At 45.6% G+C, this 20,980-nt stretch overlaps 2 protein-coding genes across 2 annotated transcripts in view; both read right to left on the bottom strand.

The window, feature by feature from the left end:
• Positions 1 to 787: 787 nt before the first annotated feature.
• pomt2 (protein-O-mannosyltransferase 2) lies at positions 788 to 12,515 on the bottom strand. Its single transcript, XM_035386504.1, has 21 exons — positions 11,451 to 12,515; positions 11,123 to 11,207; positions 10,724 to 10,828; positions 10,367 to 10,475; positions 9,634 to 9,742; positions 8,111 to 8,270; positions 7,882 to 7,988; positions 7,373 to 7,455; positions 7,088 to 7,197; positions 6,895 to 6,970; positions 6,711 to 6,771; positions 6,519 to 6,597; positions 6,089 to 6,240; positions 5,056 to 5,147; positions 4,761 to 4,837; positions 4,581 to 4,652; positions 4,355 to 4,414; positions 4,158 to 4,263; positions 3,784 to 3,924; positions 3,487 to 3,598; positions 788 to 2,501 (listed from the first exon to the last, which is right to left on the bottom strand). Exons 1-21 carry the CDS (start codon positions 11,759 to 11,761, stop codon positions 2,396 to 2,398), a joined length of 2,313 nt encoding a protein of 770 aa, XP_035242395.1. The 5' UTR covers positions 11,762 to 12,515; the 3' UTR covers positions 788 to 2,395.
• A 3,068-nt stretch (positions 12,516 to 15,583) lies between these two features.
• The window catches only part of LOC118210364 (latent-transforming growth factor beta-binding protein 2-like), a 108,594-nt gene continuing 103,197 nt past the window's right edge, over positions 15,584 to 20,980 (bottom strand). The window contains exons 36-40 of the mRNA XM_035386529.1: positions 20,591 to 20,731; positions 19,910 to 20,083; positions 19,346 to 19,645; positions 18,627 to 18,776; positions 15,584 to 15,963 (exon numbers count right to left, since the gene is read on the bottom strand). Of these exons, the coding sequence (XP_035242420.1) occupies positions 15,788 to 15,963; positions 18,627 to 18,776; positions 19,346 to 19,645; positions 19,910 to 20,083; positions 20,591 to 20,731 (941 nt within the window). The 3' untranslated portion in view covers positions 15,584 to 15,787. The remainder of the gene's footprint in view (positions 15,964 to 18,626; positions 18,777 to 19,345; positions 19,646 to 19,909; positions 20,084 to 20,590; positions 20,732 to 20,980) is intronic.

The raw sequence follows: 20,980 nt of genomic DNA on the forward strand, positions 1-20,980 counted from the left end.
GATTGGCTGATACACCATCCATGCACTGTATGTAGGGGGGAGGGAAAACTGCACACATCGCGATGGCTAGACAAAACATTACAGTGTTCAGTAAACGCGTAGAGTATCCAAACTTTAAGAACAATAAATAAAAAATAAAAAACACTTGACTATAATACAAATAAAATAAAAAACTTTGCTTTACATTTTACAGTGGAGAATTTTTGTTGTTACCCTAAAATTAGGGAGCCAGATGTGTAAAATCACTTGTAAATATAATCATTTTTCAAAATACATTGGGGAAAAATCTGTGGAAAATTAAGCAGCGCGAGTCTATGATCGGACAGGTATCTGAAAGGAAGTCGAGGATTTTTGTAACATTTTTTCGAAGCCAATTAAGCTGGGGGCTAAAAAAGAACATTGCAAGCATCTGACTAAATAATTAGACTGCCTTCACTACAGGCACTTCAAGTTTGCTTAAATATTAAAGGCACATTTTCTCACTGTATACATAAGTGATCAGTTACCGCAATTTCTCATAGTCAGTTTCCAGTGAATAAGGACAGGCTAAAGCAAACGTGGTGAACCCAAAGCTCAAAACATATGAGGTTGTTTCCAGACGCCCAAGGCACTCATATGTGAGAGATGGGAAAGATGAAACAGTGCAATTAATCATTTTGTATTTAAACAGGAGTGGGTAGCACCTTCGGGTACTCTGGGTTTCCTCCCACAGTCCACACAAATACACGCAGGTAGGCTAATTGGAGACTCTGGAACACTGTAAAAGAAAGTCTTGATGTCTCAAAAATAGATAAGGAATAGAGTAGACCTTTATTAAATGTGACCGACCAAAATGTAAAATAACTAAAGTAGCTAGTTCCCTTCTGTTTTGTTTGAAGTAAACAAAACAACAAAAACAACACAAAGCACTTTTAAATAGCAACATTGTACACTTATTAACAACACAAATTCTCAACCTATTGCCTTCACGCCAAACATACATTTTAAGTGAATCCCAAAGGAGGCGAAAATATTAGAATTATGGATTAGTAAGAAACACACTGACCACTTTGCCTGATAACGTGAAAATCATTAAACAAACCAAATTTTCCCATTCTTAAATGGGAAAACAAAATACTGGATCACAAATCAGAATTCAAGAATATAACTAAAACAAAAAATACAATCAGACTTACGCATACATGACAAAAACACTAGCGTTTCACATTAGAGGTCAACATATCCTTTCCAAAGGCACTTGTCTATGTATTCTAATTCAGTCTGTAGTGTAAACTAGTCATAGTGTTACATGAAATTCATCTGGACCTCACTAATACTACAGTACTACTAGAGTAAAGTTATACCACAGTACTCCAGAGTTTTCAGGTGTGCTCAGCTCCTCACACACAAAAACACATACCAACATTTTAAGGTCTTATTTCTGTGAACAAAGTTTTCCTGCAAGTAAGAATTCAAATAGCTTTATGCAAAAATAGTAAATCTATGAAACACTTTTCCCTATTTTTTTTTTACACATCAATGCATGAACAGCATCACAAGTTCAATGGTTGTTGAAATGAACAGAAAAGGTAAAGGGGGAAAAAGCTTTGGAATTATTATTATAATTGGAAATTAAATTAAAGAAAAATGAGGATATAACAAAATTCAAATAAATTATATTAAACCAGCTTAGTTGGCAGTTGAAATGTGTAGGCATCTTAGGCACTTGCTATTAGAACAGTGATACTCCCAGTCTGGAATCTAATCTGGATAGTTCCATAGCCAAGGTGTGACAGAGCGAGCCACATTCTTCAGTTGATTGGGCATCAACCATTTGCCCATGCTAGCTGTGCAAGGCCTGTGAAGCTCTCAACAATTGGATTTCTGACTAAAATGGCAGCTGGCAGCACTTTTGGGGAATGCGTACGTGCTAGTGTGCACTCCCCAAAACCGCTGAAGGACAAAGCAGTGACTGGCTTAAAATACAGCCGAGCATTCCAAATTGGGATGAAATTTAAGGACAAAGTGCAATTCAACTACAAATACAGTCATACAGAATATCAGTCTATACAATTTTGTCTTGCTAATTAAGACAAACTCAGTGTTCTTGGCTGGATACTTTAAAATAAATATCATGTAGTGTCTATGAATATAGATCAATTTACATTTGTGGACAATACATGTCTACACACATTGATAGACACACAATTATACACAAAGTGACATTGCTCATCAGTCACGGGTTATCAGTCGAAGGTTCGCTACACGTGCAAGAACTGCACATCTTAACCTCACCATACCTCGAAGAGTAGCATGTAAAAGAATGCGCTGTAGTGTTACGATAGTTCACGTAAAATTAAGGCAGTGTTTTGGGGCTCAAGTCAAACAGTCAATGTTTTCCTCCTCTTCAGGGTCATTAAAACTCCCAGGAGTCCATCCACTTGAGGCCAGCCATTGGACTACCTGGCTCATGGGCCAGAGGTCCCCTCATGCCGTAGGAGAGAGGGTGGAACAGGTAAAAACTGCGGGACAGAAACCAGCAAAATCAGCCACAGCAGCATATGGGGATACAGTGTAAAAATAGGAACTATTGCAAATACCTGAGGGTTGTACAATTAAATAATCAAAGAACTTATTGTACATATTGAAAACATATTGCACGAAAAGAAAATAGTTTTTCACCAATTTTTTTCTACTCAAACTGAAGTCAAAATTGAGACTCGTACTGTTATAACATATTTACTTTTCACACACAATTTCTACGACTAATTTTAAGTTATATATACAGAATAACTGTTTTGACCTGAGGCATTACACACTAGCTTAGAACGTAGCCTCATTTGATTTTTGGCAGTTAATACTATGTGATGTTGAGAGACTATCAGAGTGGTACTTTAAGCCAGGATTAGTTTTTTTCTTCTTTTTTTTTATTTTTTACATTGATCCTGTAAACTACACCCAGAAAATGACCTTTTCTTAGTCTGATATTTTGACACTGGCTGGCATTTAAGATACTGGTAAAATGTTAAAATGTCACACAAAATGTTTTCCTGGTTGAGTCTAGAACGGACTGCATAATGAGTGCCAAGATGCCTAGTTTGGGTATCTGTTCATCTAGTACTGATATTTAACGAATTCATCGGTCATTGTGTCCAGAAATGCTTTAAAATGCACATTTCATTGTGTGCTACAAATTACCCTCATTTCATTTTGCGATTAAAGCTAATTATTATTAAAGCTCATGGTTCAGCTGGAGGAAGACAACACTATCTATGCATTTCCAATTAGGGCAATCAGGGTGGTATATACCCCTAGCATGAAGCCTGGAAGTCTACCAACCAGTGTACTCCCCATTTTTGGCTTTGTGATACAGGCATTTTAAGGAATTAGGAATTCCTTGACTATTGATTGAATTAAGGAACTGAATAGATCCAGTCAACGACCCCCAGGGCAAAGCAGCATTCACTTTTGAAAGTGTATTATACAGCAGAAATACCACCACCTCACCTGTAGAGGACGACCAAGAGCAGCAGGGTTTGGCCCCCTCTTTGAAGACAGTAGGCGACAGACGGGGGTAGCAGCAGGTCACCACATTGCAGCAAGGCGTCCCAGGTGACCCCTGAAAGAGACAGCACAGGCTCAGAGGACCCCCGGCCCCAAGACCTCACCCCCGAGCCCAACGCCGAACCCCTGTCCGAGAGCCGTGCCCAAATTCAGCCTCACGTGAACACAGTTTGAACACCCCAGCGCCCGGCCTGAGGGTGGCGGCATAGTGAAAGGACTGATGGGAACGCCGCGCGGTACCTGTGAGCATGCTGCTGAACAGCATGGCGGGGAAGTAGTGGTGGTAGTAGAGGATGCGGCCCATGCCGTAGAAGGGCAGGTAGTGCAGCAGCCAGCCCAGGAACAGCAGGCCCCCGGCCCCTTTGAGCACCCTGCTGCGCTCTGAAACACAGCACACGCCACACTTCCGGTCTTTACCAAAGCCCCTGGAGACCTCCCCAAAAGGCAAGCGTGTATTTCTGGCGCCTGGAGCTGCTCCAAAGAGGAGTGGCCTAGCTCAAAAGGGGGCGTGGCTAGAGTTAAAGCTAGGGCACTCCCCTTTAGAGCTCCAGGCACCAGAAATATCTTTCTCTCATAAGGAGCACAATACTTCTAAAATTCACTGGACCATTTACCCATGTTCCTCTCGGCCAAAGAGACCCCTCTCTGGATCAGCAGGGAAGCAAGAGACACCATGAACGCGTACAGTCCCAGACTGAACAGGTTCAGCCACCAGATCACCTGGTGAAAAGATGAGCCAGAGTCAGAGCATCAGTCTTTACGAAGTCTGAGCAGGGAAGATACAGATACACAGCCCGGCCATGGAACTTACAGGGTTTCCAAGCAGATACACACGATACTCCGTCTCATTCACTCCAGAGAATCGCAGGCCCTGGAGAGAGATAGCAGAGGTAAGTTGGCTTTAACATTACATTACATTTATTTAGCAGACGCTTTTATCCAAAGCGACGTACAAACATGGAATACTATGCGCACACAATGTAACTTAGTGCAGTCCATTGTTCTGATGTAAGCTCAGAAAGGTGCACGTTACATACCTGATAGTTGATAGGCCAGTGCCATGGTTTGGAGTTCATTTCATTGTCTTTGGGCTTCAGACCACTGTTGCCCTGAAAATGGAATGAAATGGTTGAGCTACAGCATTGTAAGTCTAACACTGTAGATCTACTCCTGCCTGTATTAAACCTGCGCTCTGCAGGCCCTTCCCATAAGCTCACCCTGATCATGACGATGTGAGACTCGAAAAGAATCTCCAGGAAGGAAGGCTTCAGCACCGACAGGCTAATGTTTGGCACTGTGGGTGTAAGCACAAGTACACACACACACACACACACACGCACGCACGCATGCACACACACGCACGCAAAATACGGGCAGCTCATTAAGCCAGTCTTCACTCATCATTTGTCAACAAATCCAGTGGCCTAATTCATGCTGAAACACGGTATAAACCATTACGCATATTTTACATATATATGGTGAAACAAGCCACCACAGGGACTCCAGGCCTACACTTGGGGTTGATGTGATCCTCAATGTTCCACTGGGAGTTGGGCGTTTCCTTCAGGTACGGACTGCAGGTCACTTCCACCTGTTCCCATCCCCTAAACAGCAAGAGCGCAACACACACACACACACACAGCGACGGTGTTTATACCTTTTTTTCGTTCGACACATTTCTGTGTCGTGACTGCGATCCCTGTTCTGTAGAGTTCAGAGAAGGTAAAACTACACTCCTGCATTCATGCCAGGTGACGGAGGCAGGGTGGACCGACGCCAAAGTCAGCAAACACCGACTGAGTTTCCATGGCAGGCTTCCTATTCGTGTAAATGGGTTATGGATGTTTGTCAAGGGAAAACCGCAGAGCCAGTTTCAGGCCAAGGATCCGGATCCCCACGCACAGTCAATCCCTTCATTAAAGCAGAGGCCCAGCCGAGGAGGCCGGGACCATGGCGTCACGTTTCTGGTCAAAGACAAGCCGCGTGGATTCCTGCTTAATGTGTTTCTGCTTATCCAGAGTGAATTACATTGCTTAAGCGTTTATACATTATTCAGCTACAGATCTGGATATTTACTGATGCTGTCAGGTTAACCAAGTTCAACGAATGTACAAAAGCAATCCACACCTGGGATTTCAAACTGCAACCCTCCTCCCACCACCCCCAATTAAGTACAAAATCTGTAGCAAAGAACCTCATACCTGATCCTGAATGGTTTTTGTTTTTAAGTTAAAACTGGCACCAAATTCAGGCCCAAACTGTCGTAAACTACCTTAACCATTTAAGGCATATGATCACCAATATGTGATTAGAATGTTCTTAACTGAACATTCCAATGCTGATGTAACAATCACTGCTGGTAATTTAAAGCCGTGGAGTTTTAGAACACTGACTTTGAATTGAAAAAAAAATAACATTCCAAAAAAGCCTACAGTTCAAATGGTTAATTGATCAATTAGATGCTGTGTCACAGTAAAAGTCAGCAGGCCACGCGGCTCTCCTGGGCCAGGGTTTTAGACTCTTGCTGTGGAATAATGTGCCTCACCACTTGGGCAGGGTCTTGCCGGTGGAGTAGAGCGCGCAGCCCGTGGAGCGATGGAGGAAGCGCACTTTGCTGCGCAGCACCTTGATCAGGTCGCCTTTCCGCCCCCCGCACACCTCCACCTGCCACAGGTCATTGGGGTCCCCCGTCCCGTTCTGCCAAAGCCAGACAGGAGTGAGACCCGCACCCCAGCCTCCTTTGCAAAAAGCCACAAGTGAAATACGGCAGTGGAAATCATTCTTTAATTTAAATTAGTATGCGCTGAAATAAAATGTATATGAGCGAAACAAAACCTATACACCACTAAAAAAATGCACCACTAAAGAAAAACCTAATACACCAAAGAAAAACATTAGATTTTCATTTAAACTAATTTAAATGACAGGACTACATTAATAATCGGACATTAGCCAGGTAATTATTTATTACTCACAATCCCGTAGCCCGTGACCTGGAAGTGCTTCTTGGTGAGGGGTGCTTCGTGGAAGTGACTGTGGAGGTTTCGAGTGGTCCTGAGACACAACGCACGGTACTTTACTGCTCATCGTAAAGACCCATTTCAGTAACCAAAAAGAAAGATGGCCACCATTTCACCTCAGGTCAAGCGGACAAGGATGGCGCTTACTCTTTGTGCTCCAGCCGGATGATGTCACCGTGACGGACACGCTTCGGTGGTCCAGATTGGTCTGCATCACAGAGAGTGAGCGAGAGAGCGAGGGAGACATTACTGAACCAACCACTGGGCTCAGACATATCCATAATCCCAGTATAACCATGACCCGCCCCCTGCAAACCAGCGACTCTCTCACCGTCCTCACTGCCCACACTGTCGGGCCTCCGGACCACCCACAGGTTGTTGAGGTCCTTGTGGAGGTAGGCGGTTACCTGAGGAGAGACGCACAAGAGGGACGGCCTGGTCAGCTAAGGACTACGCTGCCCAAGAGGGGACAGGCAGGAAGGGGGCAGACCACGGCGGGCACTGGGCACAAACAGGAAGCTGACCTGCTGCTGGCGGGCGCCCACCCCTTCCGGGTACAGGTGCCAGTGGGAGTGCAGGTACCCGCCCGCGATCCGCAGGTTCTTCACCGTGACGACCGAGCCGTACGCTAGATCTGCGGAATGACAAAGAGAATCAGAATGAGTCAGAACAGTCCACCATCAAAGCAGGCGCCCTGGTGGACAGTGACATCATGTTTCCATAGCGACAGTCTGCCATTACAGACGGGTGGAAGGTGAACGGGGGGCTGAACGCGTAATGAACCGTAGCCCGTGGCGACGGCGGCTCACACTCGGGCATGGAGGCGTTGTGCAGGTTGTTCCCCAGCAGCCGAGACTGGAAGGCTGAGCTGAAGAAGCCGTCTCCAGGACCGCTGTAGAGAGAAGAGAAAGACTCCTTCATCACCCCCTGCACAAAAATCAATCACAACACTGACTCCGTCATTAACCCTTTAAGGTGTAAAATACTAGTTCAGCCCAATGATTTTTGCGACGTGAGGAAACAGGACAGACAGGAATTTCAGTGGTATGAACTACCCCACCATAGAACGTCTGATGCCGGTGCTTGCCGTTGCAGGCGGTTCACCTTGTCTAATTGCAGGTTAAATAGTTTTAGTTACAAGTGGATTACTCAATCATACATTTTTTCCTGATTGCAAAGACAGTCTGATTTTTTTACTCCATCTATGAATGCTGAATGGAAGCCAGCATGTGATGGCTTTCGCACATAAATGGTGACTTTTTGAGAAATGACATGTAACGTTTAAGGATCTTTACATGGTCAGCAGAAGAGCACCAACCTCTTGTTCAGGATGACAAAGTGGACAGCAAAGATAGTCATGTACAAAGAGAGCGGGACGACGATCAGCCCGAACACCCGGGCCAGGAGGTGCTTCCCCAGCTCCGTCTGGGAGGGAGGGAGGGAGAGAGAGAATCAGAGAGAGAAAGAGAGATCAGTGACACCATCAGACCTCTTCCAGACTGATAGACTGAGCGGAGGTACAGCATACAGTGGTGAGCGAGTGGTACCATAGAAATCTCCAGGTCCCCCAACAGCCCCCACAGGTCCGACGCAGTGTTCAGTCCCACCAGTAGGATGACAAACAGCCCCACAAACTTCACCCCTAGTGCTCCGGCAAGATTCGCTCCTGTCAGCAGTAACCATATCCACCAGGGGGCGCTGAAGGGCCTTGAATGCAATAATATTTTAAGCATTAGAAAGCAGCAAAGATATTTAAAAAGCAACATGTAGGATATTTGGTTATATTAAAATAAATATAGCACAGTTTCATTATGCTGTTGGTATTGCAGTCATATTCTGCCTGTGGCCATACATGTGATTCTTGTTTGTCTTAATAACACTAAGTTGGTATTACTTTGTGCAGCCTGAACTATGAAGGAGTGCAAGGCCACGTAAAATATTACAGACCCCATAGGGTTCCTTTCCTCCACTCTTCAGATAGAAAGCAGCAGATAACCCAGGCATCATACCTCACTCACTGACACAGCACCACCCTCTCCCAGCTGAAAAGCCAACCAAAACCCATCCCCCATTTACATACAAACCGGTCCACATGTACACAACATTAACACAGACACACACACCCCACCTCATGTAGAGCACTAACCCAGACAGACACGCACCCAGGCACACACACACACACACACACACACCCCTCCTCATGTACACGGCCATAACACAGACAAAGACACAGGCGCACACACAGACAACCCCCCCTCATGCATTTGGCTCAAACACAGAGACTCTGACACCCCTCCTCATGCATTAATGTCTAGTAAAAGGACTAGTCACACTACTATTTATGTCTTGTTTTTGGAAATAGTATTCAATGCTATACCTCATAACCACACACACAGACACAGACAAGCCTCCCTATCACTTCATTAGATTACAGGAAACAAGAGCAGAGGGGGAAAGTCCAGGGGTCAAAAAGTAAAAGTCCTGCCATGTGTTTCTTCCTTCCATGAACTCAGCCAGCTGATTTCACTCATTTGTTCCAGCCCCTGACTGAAGAATTGTGCTAATTAGCAAATCCAGGCAATTGGAGCAAAATGCTGGGAAGTTTGGGACTTTTTAATGTTCTGAACCTTGATGTTCCTGACCCCCCACTGACCGGCAGGCAGCAGGAAGTGGAGGTTAAGTCCGACATCAAAGTTAAACAACCGACGTAAAATGCACATGTCTATTTCCTGCCTTTGAGAACAAAGTATTTAGAGCCATCCATTGCGCACACATGGTTCTTCAGTTACTCTGTGAACCCAAAGAGTCTGCTTGGTGTGACACTTTTCCGCGAATCGCTCTCTGTCTCATTATAACTGCTGGGTTGCCTAATAAAACTCACCAAAGCTGTGCCTCAACACTTCTTACAATTATCTGATAATTAATATTTGACACTTGAGCATATTCTGGAGAACACAGACAAGCACACAAACTTTCAAATACGTCAGCATCAATATGATCGATCCACTTATCCTAGAAACAAAGTGCATGAACAGGTCAGGCAGTCTGAGCAAGGCGGGTGACTGCTTACCTGTCTTTCTGCTGGTTGAATTTGACCATACTCAGCACTGAGCCCATTATAAAGAACATGAGGATGGGGTCCAATAGAATGTATTGGGAGATGGTGATACAACCAGTGTCTGTGGAGGCAATGATGAAAAAAATCCCACCAGAGCTACAGTTCAGTATTTCACTCTGAAAGAGGGTATATCAGCCAGGTACTACTACAGTACATCTCTATAGACCTCAAAGTAGACAGCAGTTGGACCTTGTTTTCCCTGAAGTACAAATTATCTGTGTCACTATATGTTCTTCATTCATGTTCCTTTCACCCTACTGCTGATACCAGTAATAGTTTATACTGTATTGGTTGTAATCTATGGAATAAAAATGAAAACGTACATGTATTTTTTGTTTGATAGGCTGGTTATTAATAATAATTAACACAGCACTTTTGACTGGCTTAAATATACTCTAATAGGTGAATGAATTACTGGATGTATACGTTGAAATAAGTCTTGTACCCATCTAATAAGTCTATTGAAAGGACAATTAAAACCTGGGGCCCCGATGTCCAGTGTGCCTTATATTTTTCAGACAATATTTTTATATTAATTGAGAAATGACTAGTGTTTATTTTACACAGCCATCTTTGCTTGTCTTTGTGAATAATTTCAAGACGACACTGGAAGTCGATGGGCACGGTCTGGTTTGAAGTGGGGAGAAAACAAAACCTGACCCCGTTGCCATGGAAACACACTCACCAAAGACGAGCAGGGAGGCAGAGATGAGGGCAGCTGCGGGGGACTGGGAAAGGTTCAGCACTGTGAGGTAGGCGAAAGGGGGCAGGCAGGAGCCCAGGAGCGCGCAGAACTGCAGCGGGAAAGCCAGCAAATTTATCGATGGTCCAATCAGAGAGAGCCAGACCCAGCACACTTATCAGCGGCGTGCAACTGCCTCGGGCCCGACCACCAGCAAGGCCCACAGGCAGTGGCACACATGGCGCGTCTGTCCAATCGGATCAGCAAACAGCGCTTTTAGCAACAGACAGCAACAAACACATTGAAAGTCAAATATGCAGAGAGGGCTGGGTAGAAGTGTGCTGTAATTATGAGGCTCACCCCCCTCATGCCCCAGTAGATGTGGTGTTCATATTTGTCTCCTGGTTTTCCAAACGGAAAGGTGCCGTCATAGCCAGTCATGTACCCGGCTAAACCAATCAGCATCTAAAGCACACAAGGAAAGATTTCACACACTTACAGGTTGGTCCATACAGATGATGTATAACCGGGCAATACACAACCAATTATTCAGCCTCACAAGAGGCTCAGAAAACATTCAGGTCTAAACGCAGAAGAGGCAGACTTTAATTTGATTTAATTTCACAAGAGGCTCAGAAAACATTCAGGTCTAAACACAGAAGAGACTGACTTTAATTTGAAGAAAATAGAAAACTGATATGCAAGGATGTTTCAAAATATTATGTGCAATACAATGTTTTCACGTGCAATCAGTCATACTTTTCCCAGTGGTGGATGGACATCAAAGAAGAAAGTCCTGTTGATGTAGTAGCTGCCCATTTTCCCAAAGTGAGTCTCATCCCAGCTACAAAGATAAGTTCATATGGTGAGAACTAAACACTGAACATTTTGTTTTATCTGCTTATCTCTGTAATTGGCTAGACATCAAGTTTGAGACAGATTGTGCCTCCTGCAATCTATACATAAATCCCAGAGAGGTTGAGAAAATCATGCATAAACTCTCAAGTGTGTAGCATTTTATATGGTCTTAATCCCCAACTTGATTTGCAATAGACAGCAAATAAAAACTAGGAACAAAAGGGCTCACCATATATGGGGTGGTTCCAGGATCAAGTAAAAGCGTGTGGCAAAAGATGCTAACACCACCAACGGAAAGACATAGATTGTGCTCCGCTTGTCTGTGTTTGTAGTGCAGGGTTTTAACTTTAGTGTTGGTTTCATTACGCCATTGAAAGGAGACTGCGAGTCACTCCGTTGTTCGTTCGTCTTCGGAGTTATTACATCTTCGGTCTTCTCAGTTATTAAGTTTAGCTCACCCATTTTCACTGAAGCTTTCCGTTTCCTTACAATAACTCCGTGTCTGTTGCTCCATTGTGTTTCGCATTCTCTACTTTCCATTGAAAATATGGAAGCGTTCTGTTGTAAGGCTTCAACCTACCTGAACCCTAAAGCGCGGCTTAATAACGTGAAGCTTTCCAGATGTATCTCACAGTCTATATTGTCTCATCATTAACAAACACTTGGGAAATCAGTTATCTCGCGAAAACTGACGAAAGAATTGCCCTGCAACAGTCTGAATTTCGACGATACGGTTTGTGAAACTGGAGTTCATATTTACTCTTACACATGTCATCCAACGCCCCTTTACATTAAAGAAATGTGACTAACAAGAAATAGTTCTCGACAAATGTTTCATGCATACTTAATCAAACAGAATAAAATACGTTCAGAGTGAAGTTGCTTCTACATAGATGGCCAACTTGCTGGATAGTGTTAACCCTTGCTACTCGAACCAACGAACCCAAAACTAATTTCACTCAGCAACGTTCCAAATGTTGCAACTTTACATTCGACTCATTAGCTACGTGTCACTTGAGCATCGTTCAAGAAATCCATAACAACCATTAATTGCTACATGCTACATACGTCTAGCCTAGCTACCTACAACAAAGTGTAATCACTTCTCTTGCAAGTCTGCACATAGCTGAATATTTATATGGTGAAACTGTTCACCAAATGTTCTATATTAAACAAGCATGCTCGATATACACTTTAAAAGGATCAGACTAATATAGCAGATGAGAACGTGCCCATTACTGTACTTTATAAACACACATTACTTATCAGTTGCTATCCGCCATATTTACGCACGTGTTTGTGGGACTTGTATTTTACAGCGCGAGTCAAGATGCGCTGAATGAAAATAAAAAAACACAATTTCCCAAAAGCCAACGTAAACCATGAGTCATGCAGATTTAACCAATCATAAAAGGACGAGCATAACAGAGACATTTCGTATGTCCACTGGATGTCGCTGTTGTTGCAAATATATTTCATGTCTCTCCCAATAGGCTACAGGCGTTCATTCTATCCACTATCTATGACTGACACCCCTGCGGCTACAGGTAGGGAAATTGCATTTCAGGGCTCAATAGGTTCCCTTTATTGCCTGATAAATTAAACGAAAAAGGTGAAGGCCTTACCTGTTGCTGAATTACCATCGTTTTGGGTTTATGAGCAGATGTTCTTATTTTAGGCGTTTTTAAATAGTGTGAGCTCTGTGTCTGTGATTGTGCAAAACAATAATAAGAAATGACAACTATTTATTTATTTTCTTTTGAATTTTATTTTCATGACTGAAAGTGACTACAGTTAGAGGCAAACATGAAGAATGAACAAAAAAATATTTCCAGACCAGTTTCAAACAGAGGGACTTCCCCTTCATCCTATAATTTATGTATTTAACCCCACCCCACCAAAAAACAAACAAAAAAACCATCACCCCTTGCTTTACCTCAAAGGGAGTCTCATTAGTCTAATTACATGAAGGGAAGTATACAGTACTGTCTACGTTGTAGTAGCCACTGCATACAGAATTCCTTCTTTATCGAATGCAGGTTGAGGGCATCAGTCATTGAAAAAGGCAACATCCAATAATACAAAAGACACGTTATTTTTAGAGGCTGGCAAGATCTCTCTAGACACAGACACCATGTTAGCACTTTGGAGAGATAGCTGTCATTTGTTGTTCATACTCAAAAGCCAGAATATAAAAGAAATGTGATCTCTTTTTATTTGTATATATTTTTTTGCTCCATCAGCAAGTGTGAGGCATTTTGTAAAGCAAAACATCTGTGCTCTTTTCCCTGGGATGTACCACTCTGATCCAGATGTATTGTGAAAGACATGAAGCATTTAATCTCTCGTTTATCCTTGATGCAGAATTGCAATGGCATAGATCACTCGTTAAGTGATTGGGTTGACTGCTTGCACACATCAGTGGCACCACATTTAGACTGTGCTAGATACAGAGTACTGCCAAGCCCCAAAATGATTTCCAATGTCTGCTCCACAGGGCAGGATACATACACTTTCTATGGTACAGTGTAAACCATTTTTCTCATACATAAAAGATATGTTAAAAAAACAACAATTTTACAGAGATATAAAATCTACATAGCTAAGTCATTATATTGAATGTTTTTTTGGTTCTTTTTCATTTTTGTCAAGCAAAAATATTGGTTGTGCTATATATCTAGTTAGAATATATCACAAAGAATTTAATTACATAATACTAGATCTGTACAAAATATTCCAAACCCCTTCAACAAAGCTCTAGTATCTCCCGTTCTGTTCTGCATCTGTGGGAATGTTCTTACATGGGATCTGACAAACACAATGTGAATGCACTCTGTAAACATTTAATGGAGAGCTTGAGCATTGTCTCTTTAGTCTTACTGCATGTGTGCTAATACATGTTGAATGTCCTTATATATGCCCGCACAAGCTGTGTAGCAAAGGCTGGCTTGTAAAAAACCATCAAACATAAAATAGCTCACCATATACATTTACGCCACTTCCCAACTAACACATACCATTCTTGCAATGACTATGTTACAGTTGCTGTAATTTGTAGTATTGTAATGTTGCATTAGACAGAGGAACACTGAACGAACATTGTGTTGGTTGGGCAAGACCTTGTTTATCCTCCAAATACTGCCTCTTGACACCAACGCCACTCGAGATCAACTCCACCTCCAGCAGAAGAGGTCATTAGGGACCGTGTATCTAGGTTATAGTGGGAGTTAAGATGTTTGTGTCTTGGTGTGTCCTCAAGGGTACGCCTTTTCCTTTGTGAAACAATCTTCTAGCTTTAGCAGAGCCTGGATAACATAATGTGCTCTTAAAGATCTGTAGGTCATTCTGTCTGAATCATCTGTGGGCTTCCGTGAAGAAGCCATTTCGCTGACCATTCAAACACAGCCAATGAGTGAAAAGGGCCCGGCACCACGCACATGCTCACTGTGAATATGTGCAGGGATGGATAGATCTTGTTACCAAAATTACGGTAAAAAAAGAACAACACTGAATCGTTTTCCATAATATGAAGGCGCATAATGTATTTACGCAAAAACATGAGTGGCTATAGCAAAATAAAGGACCGTTATGCTGTATACTGTATGTTCCAGTGGTGGAAAAGTGGGCTACTGTGAGGTGAGCTTGTCGTCAAAACTGGTTTTCCTGTATTTGTGCTTGTGGATACAAAGATCGTGAAGAAAATGGAATTTAAAACCCAAGTGTCTGCAGATATGAAACATCACTGCCCTTACATAATCGTTTGAGGACTTGTGAGTGGTGAAGAGCTGGGTACAGTGAACACTGGTTACAGATGCTTTTATGCTTGTGATCTGTGCCATTTCCTTACACTCTTACAAAAACATCCAATAGGACCACAGAGGAACTGGCCTGTCCTCCAGGATGTTTTTGTAAGGGCTGTATCTTTCCAGAACAATCATAATTAAAACCACATGACCAGTCAGAATTTATTCATTATATAATATATATATATATTTTTTTACAAAACATAATTTAGCACTATTAGTTTAAAAAGCTTTATACTCTAAAAGAAATAAATAATTCATAGAACGAAAGAAAAAAATGTCCAAAGAAGTGTATGTACATGAAGCTCCGTATGAGGACAGGAAAATGTGAGCGAACCCGATTGGACTATTAGGGCTGGAGCGAGGAGTGGAATGCCTGGAGTCAATCCTCATAGAGATCCCTTTAAGGCAAATGCAAACAGAGCAAAGTAACAAATCCCATGCAATACATTCACTGCACAGCTCTTTCCCACCCGGGTCCTCGTGTGTGTGCGCGCGTGTGTCTGTGTGTGTGTGAGTGTGTCTGTGTGTGTGTCTGCGTGCGTGTGTCTGTGTGTGTGTGAGTGTGTGTGTGTCTGCGTGTGTGTGTGTCTGTGTGTGTATCTGTTCTGAGGGGAGGGCTGACATTCCTGCTGTTCTATTGAAAGTTTAGTGCCAAGCCCAGGGAGAGGGCTGGGGGGCGGTGGTGCGGGCAGAGAGACGGAGGGAAGGAGGGAGGGGGAGGATTGGGCGAGAGCACGGAAAACTGCGCCGCGACACGCCCTCACTTTCCCGCCTCTCTCTGGGAGGACGCAGGGGCTTCTGGGATGCACTCGTGGGGCCTGGCGGAGGCCTGGAAGCCGGGCAGGCAGGTGCAGCGGTACGAGCCCTCCGTGTTGGCGCACGCCCCGTTCTTGCACAGCGGCACCTTGTCGCCGATGTCTTTGCACTCGTCGATATCTGGGGCACAGACGGGGGAGAGGGCAGACAGAGAGTTAGACACACGCTCCGTCTGGAAACTGTCCGCTCGCAATCCGCGCGATGTCACAGAAATCCCAGCCCTTTCAAGACTGAGCCGCTCCGCGAGACGGATCCCCGGAGGTTATGGAGTCCGAGATTCCGCCGCGTTTATTAAAAGGATTTCGTTTCTGACATGCGCAAGGTCCGGGCGCGGTGATGTGAGATGAGACCGGTGTGGCTATCGCTCTTGTGCTGAAAACGCGGGCAGTTAAATTGGAAGCAGAGGCGTGGCGGTACGAGGAACGGGCCCGACGCTTCCCAGGCCGGGAGCGCCCCCTGGGGAGGCATTAGAAACGACACGCCCCTCGCAGGCAGCCTTTTAAACATGATTCATTCCACTCACCCGGCTGATAGTGGGTCACGCTCTCAGGCCTGCAGACGCTCTGAGATTTACTCAAACACCAGCTTATCTCTAAACCATCCTCTCTCTCTCTCTCACTCTCATACACACTCACTCTCTCTCACTGTCCCTCTCTCATACACACTCCCTCTCTCTCACTGTCCCTCTCTCATACACACTCCCTCTCTCTCACTGTCCCTCTCTCATACACCATCCCCTCTCTCACTCTCATACACACTCCCTCTCTCTCACTGTCCCTCTCTCATACACCATCCTCTCTCTCACTGTCCCTCTCTCATACACCATCCTCTCTCTCACTCTCATACACACTCCCTCTCTCTCACTGTCCCTCTCTCATACACATTCCCTCTCTCTCACTGTCCCTCTCTCATACACCATCCTCTCTCTCACTGTCCCTCTCTCATATACCATCCTCTCTCTCACTGTCCCTCTCTCATACACATTCCCTCTCTCTCACTGTCCCTCTCTCATACACACTCCCTCTCTCTCACTGTCCCTCTCTCATACACCATCCCCTCTCTCACTCTCATACACACTCCCTCTCTCTCACTGTCCCTCTCTCATACACCATCCTCTCTCTCACTGTCCCTCTCTCATACACCATCCCCTCTCTCACTCTCATACACCATCCTCTCTCTCACTGTCCCTCTCTCATACACCATCCTCTCTCTCACTGTCCCTCTCTCATATACCATCCTCTCTCTCACTGTCCCTCTCTCATACACCATCCTCTCTCTCACTGTCCCTCTCTCATACACACTCCCTCTCTCTCACTCTCATACACACTCCCTCTCTCTCACTGTCCCTCTCTCATATACCATCCTCTCTCTCACTGTCCCTCTCTCATACACACTCCCTCTCTCTCACTGTCCCTCTCTCATACACACTCCCTCTCTCTCACTCTCATACACACTCCCTCTCTCTCACTCTCATACACACTCCCTCTCTCTCACTGTCCCTGTCTCATACACCATCCTCTCTCTCACTGTCCCTCTCTCATACAGTCTCTCTCTCACTCACGCTTTCTCTCCCTCTCTTATACACACTCCTTCTCTCTCACTCACACTTTCTCTCCCTCTCTCACATACACTCCCTCTCTCTCATGCAATCTCCCTCACCCTCATATACACACACCCACCCGCACACACTCTCTCTCTCCCCCTGGCTCCACCCTCATATACACACACCCACCTGCACCACACTCTCTCTCTCTCTCTCTCTCCCTGCCTCCACCCTCATATACACACACCCACCCACACACTCTTTCTCCCTGCCTCCACCCTCATATATACCCACACCCGCACACACTTTTTTTCTCTCTCCTTGCCTCCCGCCCTCATGTGCGCACACACACACACACACACACACACTCCTCTGTGTGTCCTGTGCATTCTTATCTCCCGGACCACACATCTTTAGCGAGCAGATGATTCAAATGTACAGCACCGCTGCATGACGTCATGTTGCGTGTAAACATTTGATTTGAGCTGAACGGCCAGAGGCACATCGGGCGAGTCAGCTGTTGTTGCTTACATTGAAAATGCCTACATTGCAGTAGACTCCCTTTCATCGATACTCTCCGCGTGCTTTCCATCTGCTCTGCTGGCTGCCTCGGCTGTCACTGCTCTGCTCTCAACCCAAAGGCCCCGGGCTGTTCATATCATCTCTCAATGTGAAATGGTGGTCGTACGTATATGTGAGACTTGGAAAGGCCCTTGATTTTACAAATTAGTGCCACTAACTTGAAATGTCACAATTCAAAGTGCCATAGGAACTTTTGACCTTGAGACTTGCTATATTCCATGCATTATGTCTCATATACAATACTGCAATCTCAGTATCATTAAAGGAATGTTTCCCTTTCAAACTACACCAACAGCAGATTCTAAACGGATGATTTTACATTGTGTAGCTGTGATCCACAGACTTCTGGTGTTAACGGAGTGGTTTCCATAAGCTCCTGTTCACAAATTGAGGCTAAAAATAAAATAATGACCTCCTCCACTGTGTTGGTTATGCATATCCTCCAATTAGTAAGAACAAAAACATACACTCAATAACAATGGTAGGGACAGTACTCTTAATATACATTTCACTCCTTATGTCTACATGCAAGCCTTCTATTGGTCCCATCTCTGTAGATTCAGTTGAAACAGAAAATTAGAGCAAAAAGCTTAAACTCTTAAACTCAGGAAAAAGGGGGGTGAATGGGTTGGAACACGGGGGGAGAGAGGGGCCGTACCGATGCAGGCCATCTTGGCCAGGTTGAGCTCGTAGCCGTCGAAGCAGTCGCAGGTGTAGCCCTCGCGCACGCGCACGCAGCGCCCGTTCTCACAGCCGTTCAGGACGCCGCACTCCTCCGCCTGCAGCCCCTCGAAGCCGTCGTAGCGCTCTGAGAGACGGGGGGAGAGACAGGGACACGCGTTAGCGACCCTTTACTAACAGTACAACAGCTAGCCTGCACTGCAAAATGTGCACAACCTAGTTAGCTTAATGGTACTACAGTATCACCGCTAAGAGGAAGTGGATCTTCTTGACAGTCTATCTTTGGTTGCCACACTTTTTTGTAGTTTTTCATGTAATCATAAAAAAACAAATGTTGGTATCATTTCCATTAATATCTCACAATATGCAAAGTGTACCTGTAGTATATCTGCAACAATTGTTTTGTTAAGAGCGGTATAAATACTGTCTTATTGTATTATACTGGAAATGAATTGTTACTAATTTAACTTGAAGAAACTATTGTCAGGCTAATTATTTTCAATTGGTAAATGAACTGATTGAATTGCTGGTTCAGTTTCATTTTATACAATCTGACTAGCATGTTAATATAAAAGAAATACTGTAGAACAGAGAGAATATATCTCCAGTGCATCAGTAGGGGAGGTACAGTTTAAATGATCTGTGTAGCTGGGTCAGGTATAGCAGAGATACAGGAATCCTCTGGGAGATGCGCACCGCTGTAGGGGTCCACTAGGTGGGGCTGGAACTCTCTGGGCCGGAGTACAGGGCTCCTCGCCGCCTCGCGGGAGCCGTAGTCATCGCTAGAGTCCGGCCCGGGGTAGAAGGAGCCTGGCTGGGGGTCTTGGGGCGTGTTGTAGTAGCTGCCGCCGCCGCCAGGCACGTAACCGCCCCAGTAGAGGGCGCCGTCGGGGCCCTCCGACCCGTCAGGCCCGTACTCATAGCCCGGCCTCTCCCGCAGGCTGTCGGTATCTTCTAGAATCCTTCTGGGCAGGTTGCATAGCGAGGCATAGTCATCTGTCAAGACAAACACAAACACATATATCCATCCATCCATCCATTATCTATACCGACATATTACAGGTCAGGGTTGCGGAAGGAGCTGGAGCCTATCCCAGCATGCATTGGGAGAGAGGCAGGACAGTTTGCCAGTCCATCACGGGGCATACACACCGTTACAAACACATACAATGAGTGCCATTTCTTTATTTCACGGAACCACAGTCACCGTACGGACTGGAGGCAAACATCTGACTGGGACCTAATTCGCTGCAGACTCACTAGAGCTCCTCTCAGGACAGAAGGCACACTGGCTGCCCCAGGCCACTCCAAACAGACAACAGCATTCCGTGTAGGTGGTCCTCTTGGTCACCAGGGGGTCGGAGCACATGTTATCCCCTGTCAGGTCCTGCCAGCAGATGTCCACGTGGTACTCTTCGCCCGGGTCGTGGCTCTCTGCAGGAGAAGCGAGACGTCTTTAAGCACACGGACGGCGCACGGGGGACAGCTTCGCGCAGACGGCCTGCAGCTCACCGCAGCTCGGCGCGAAATGACGCTAAGCAGCTGTCCAGGCCTGACCTCAGAGGGCTGAGATTTCCGAGCTCCACAAAAGCCCAGAAGTACACTCGCGGTTTCATGGCTTTCTTTAACCAAGAGGCCTGTTTGAATCTGACTCGCTACACAAATAAAGGCTCCAGAGCAACTCTGGCCAGGGGAGAGCCGCAGGTGCCTGGGGTGCGTGCTCTGCCTCGGGTCACAGCCTGATTAGCCGGAGCGAACGTCTGGCTTCAAGGCGAACCGCCGCCCCGCCGCATCCGGGGGTTAGCGGCTGCCGGCTAAAAAAAGAAGGCCTTTCTGGGCGTCTGAAGGCCAGGGAGCGAGCCCCCCACGGCTCCCGCTGCGGCGCTGCAGCGCTGAGCGGGGAGACGGGGATCGGCGGCGGCGGGGGTTCTCGGGGCTCACCCTCGGAGCCGTTGACAGCGACGCAGCGCCGGCGCGTGTGGTCCAGGATCATGGGCGGGCTGCAGAAGCAGTTGAAGGAGCCGACGGTGTTGAAGCAGCTCCCGTCCACGCAGGTGTTCTCCGCCAGGCACTCGTCGTGGTCTGGGACAGAGCGCACACGGCAACCAATGAGAACGCGGGTACACGTGAACGCACACGGACGTGCACATGCACGCGCACGTCGCGTCAAACACAGGAGCGCCAAACCTTAGGGCGCTCACTTCACACCCGCACGTACTTGACTCTTTCCTACGCAAAGATGAACGTCCCTTCTGCACTTTGCTAGCAAATACATTAGGTGACACACGGCCATCTGTGTGTGTTCGAGAGCTACAAGGACAGGGTGTAGTA

Source organism: Anguilla anguilla, chromosome 1 (assembly GCF_013347855.1).
Source record: "Anguilla anguilla isolate fAngAng1 chromosome 1, fAngAng1.pri, whole genome shotgun sequence".
Taxonomy (NCBI): domain Eukaryota; kingdom Metazoa; phylum Chordata; class Actinopteri; order Anguilliformes; family Anguillidae; genus Anguilla; species Anguilla anguilla.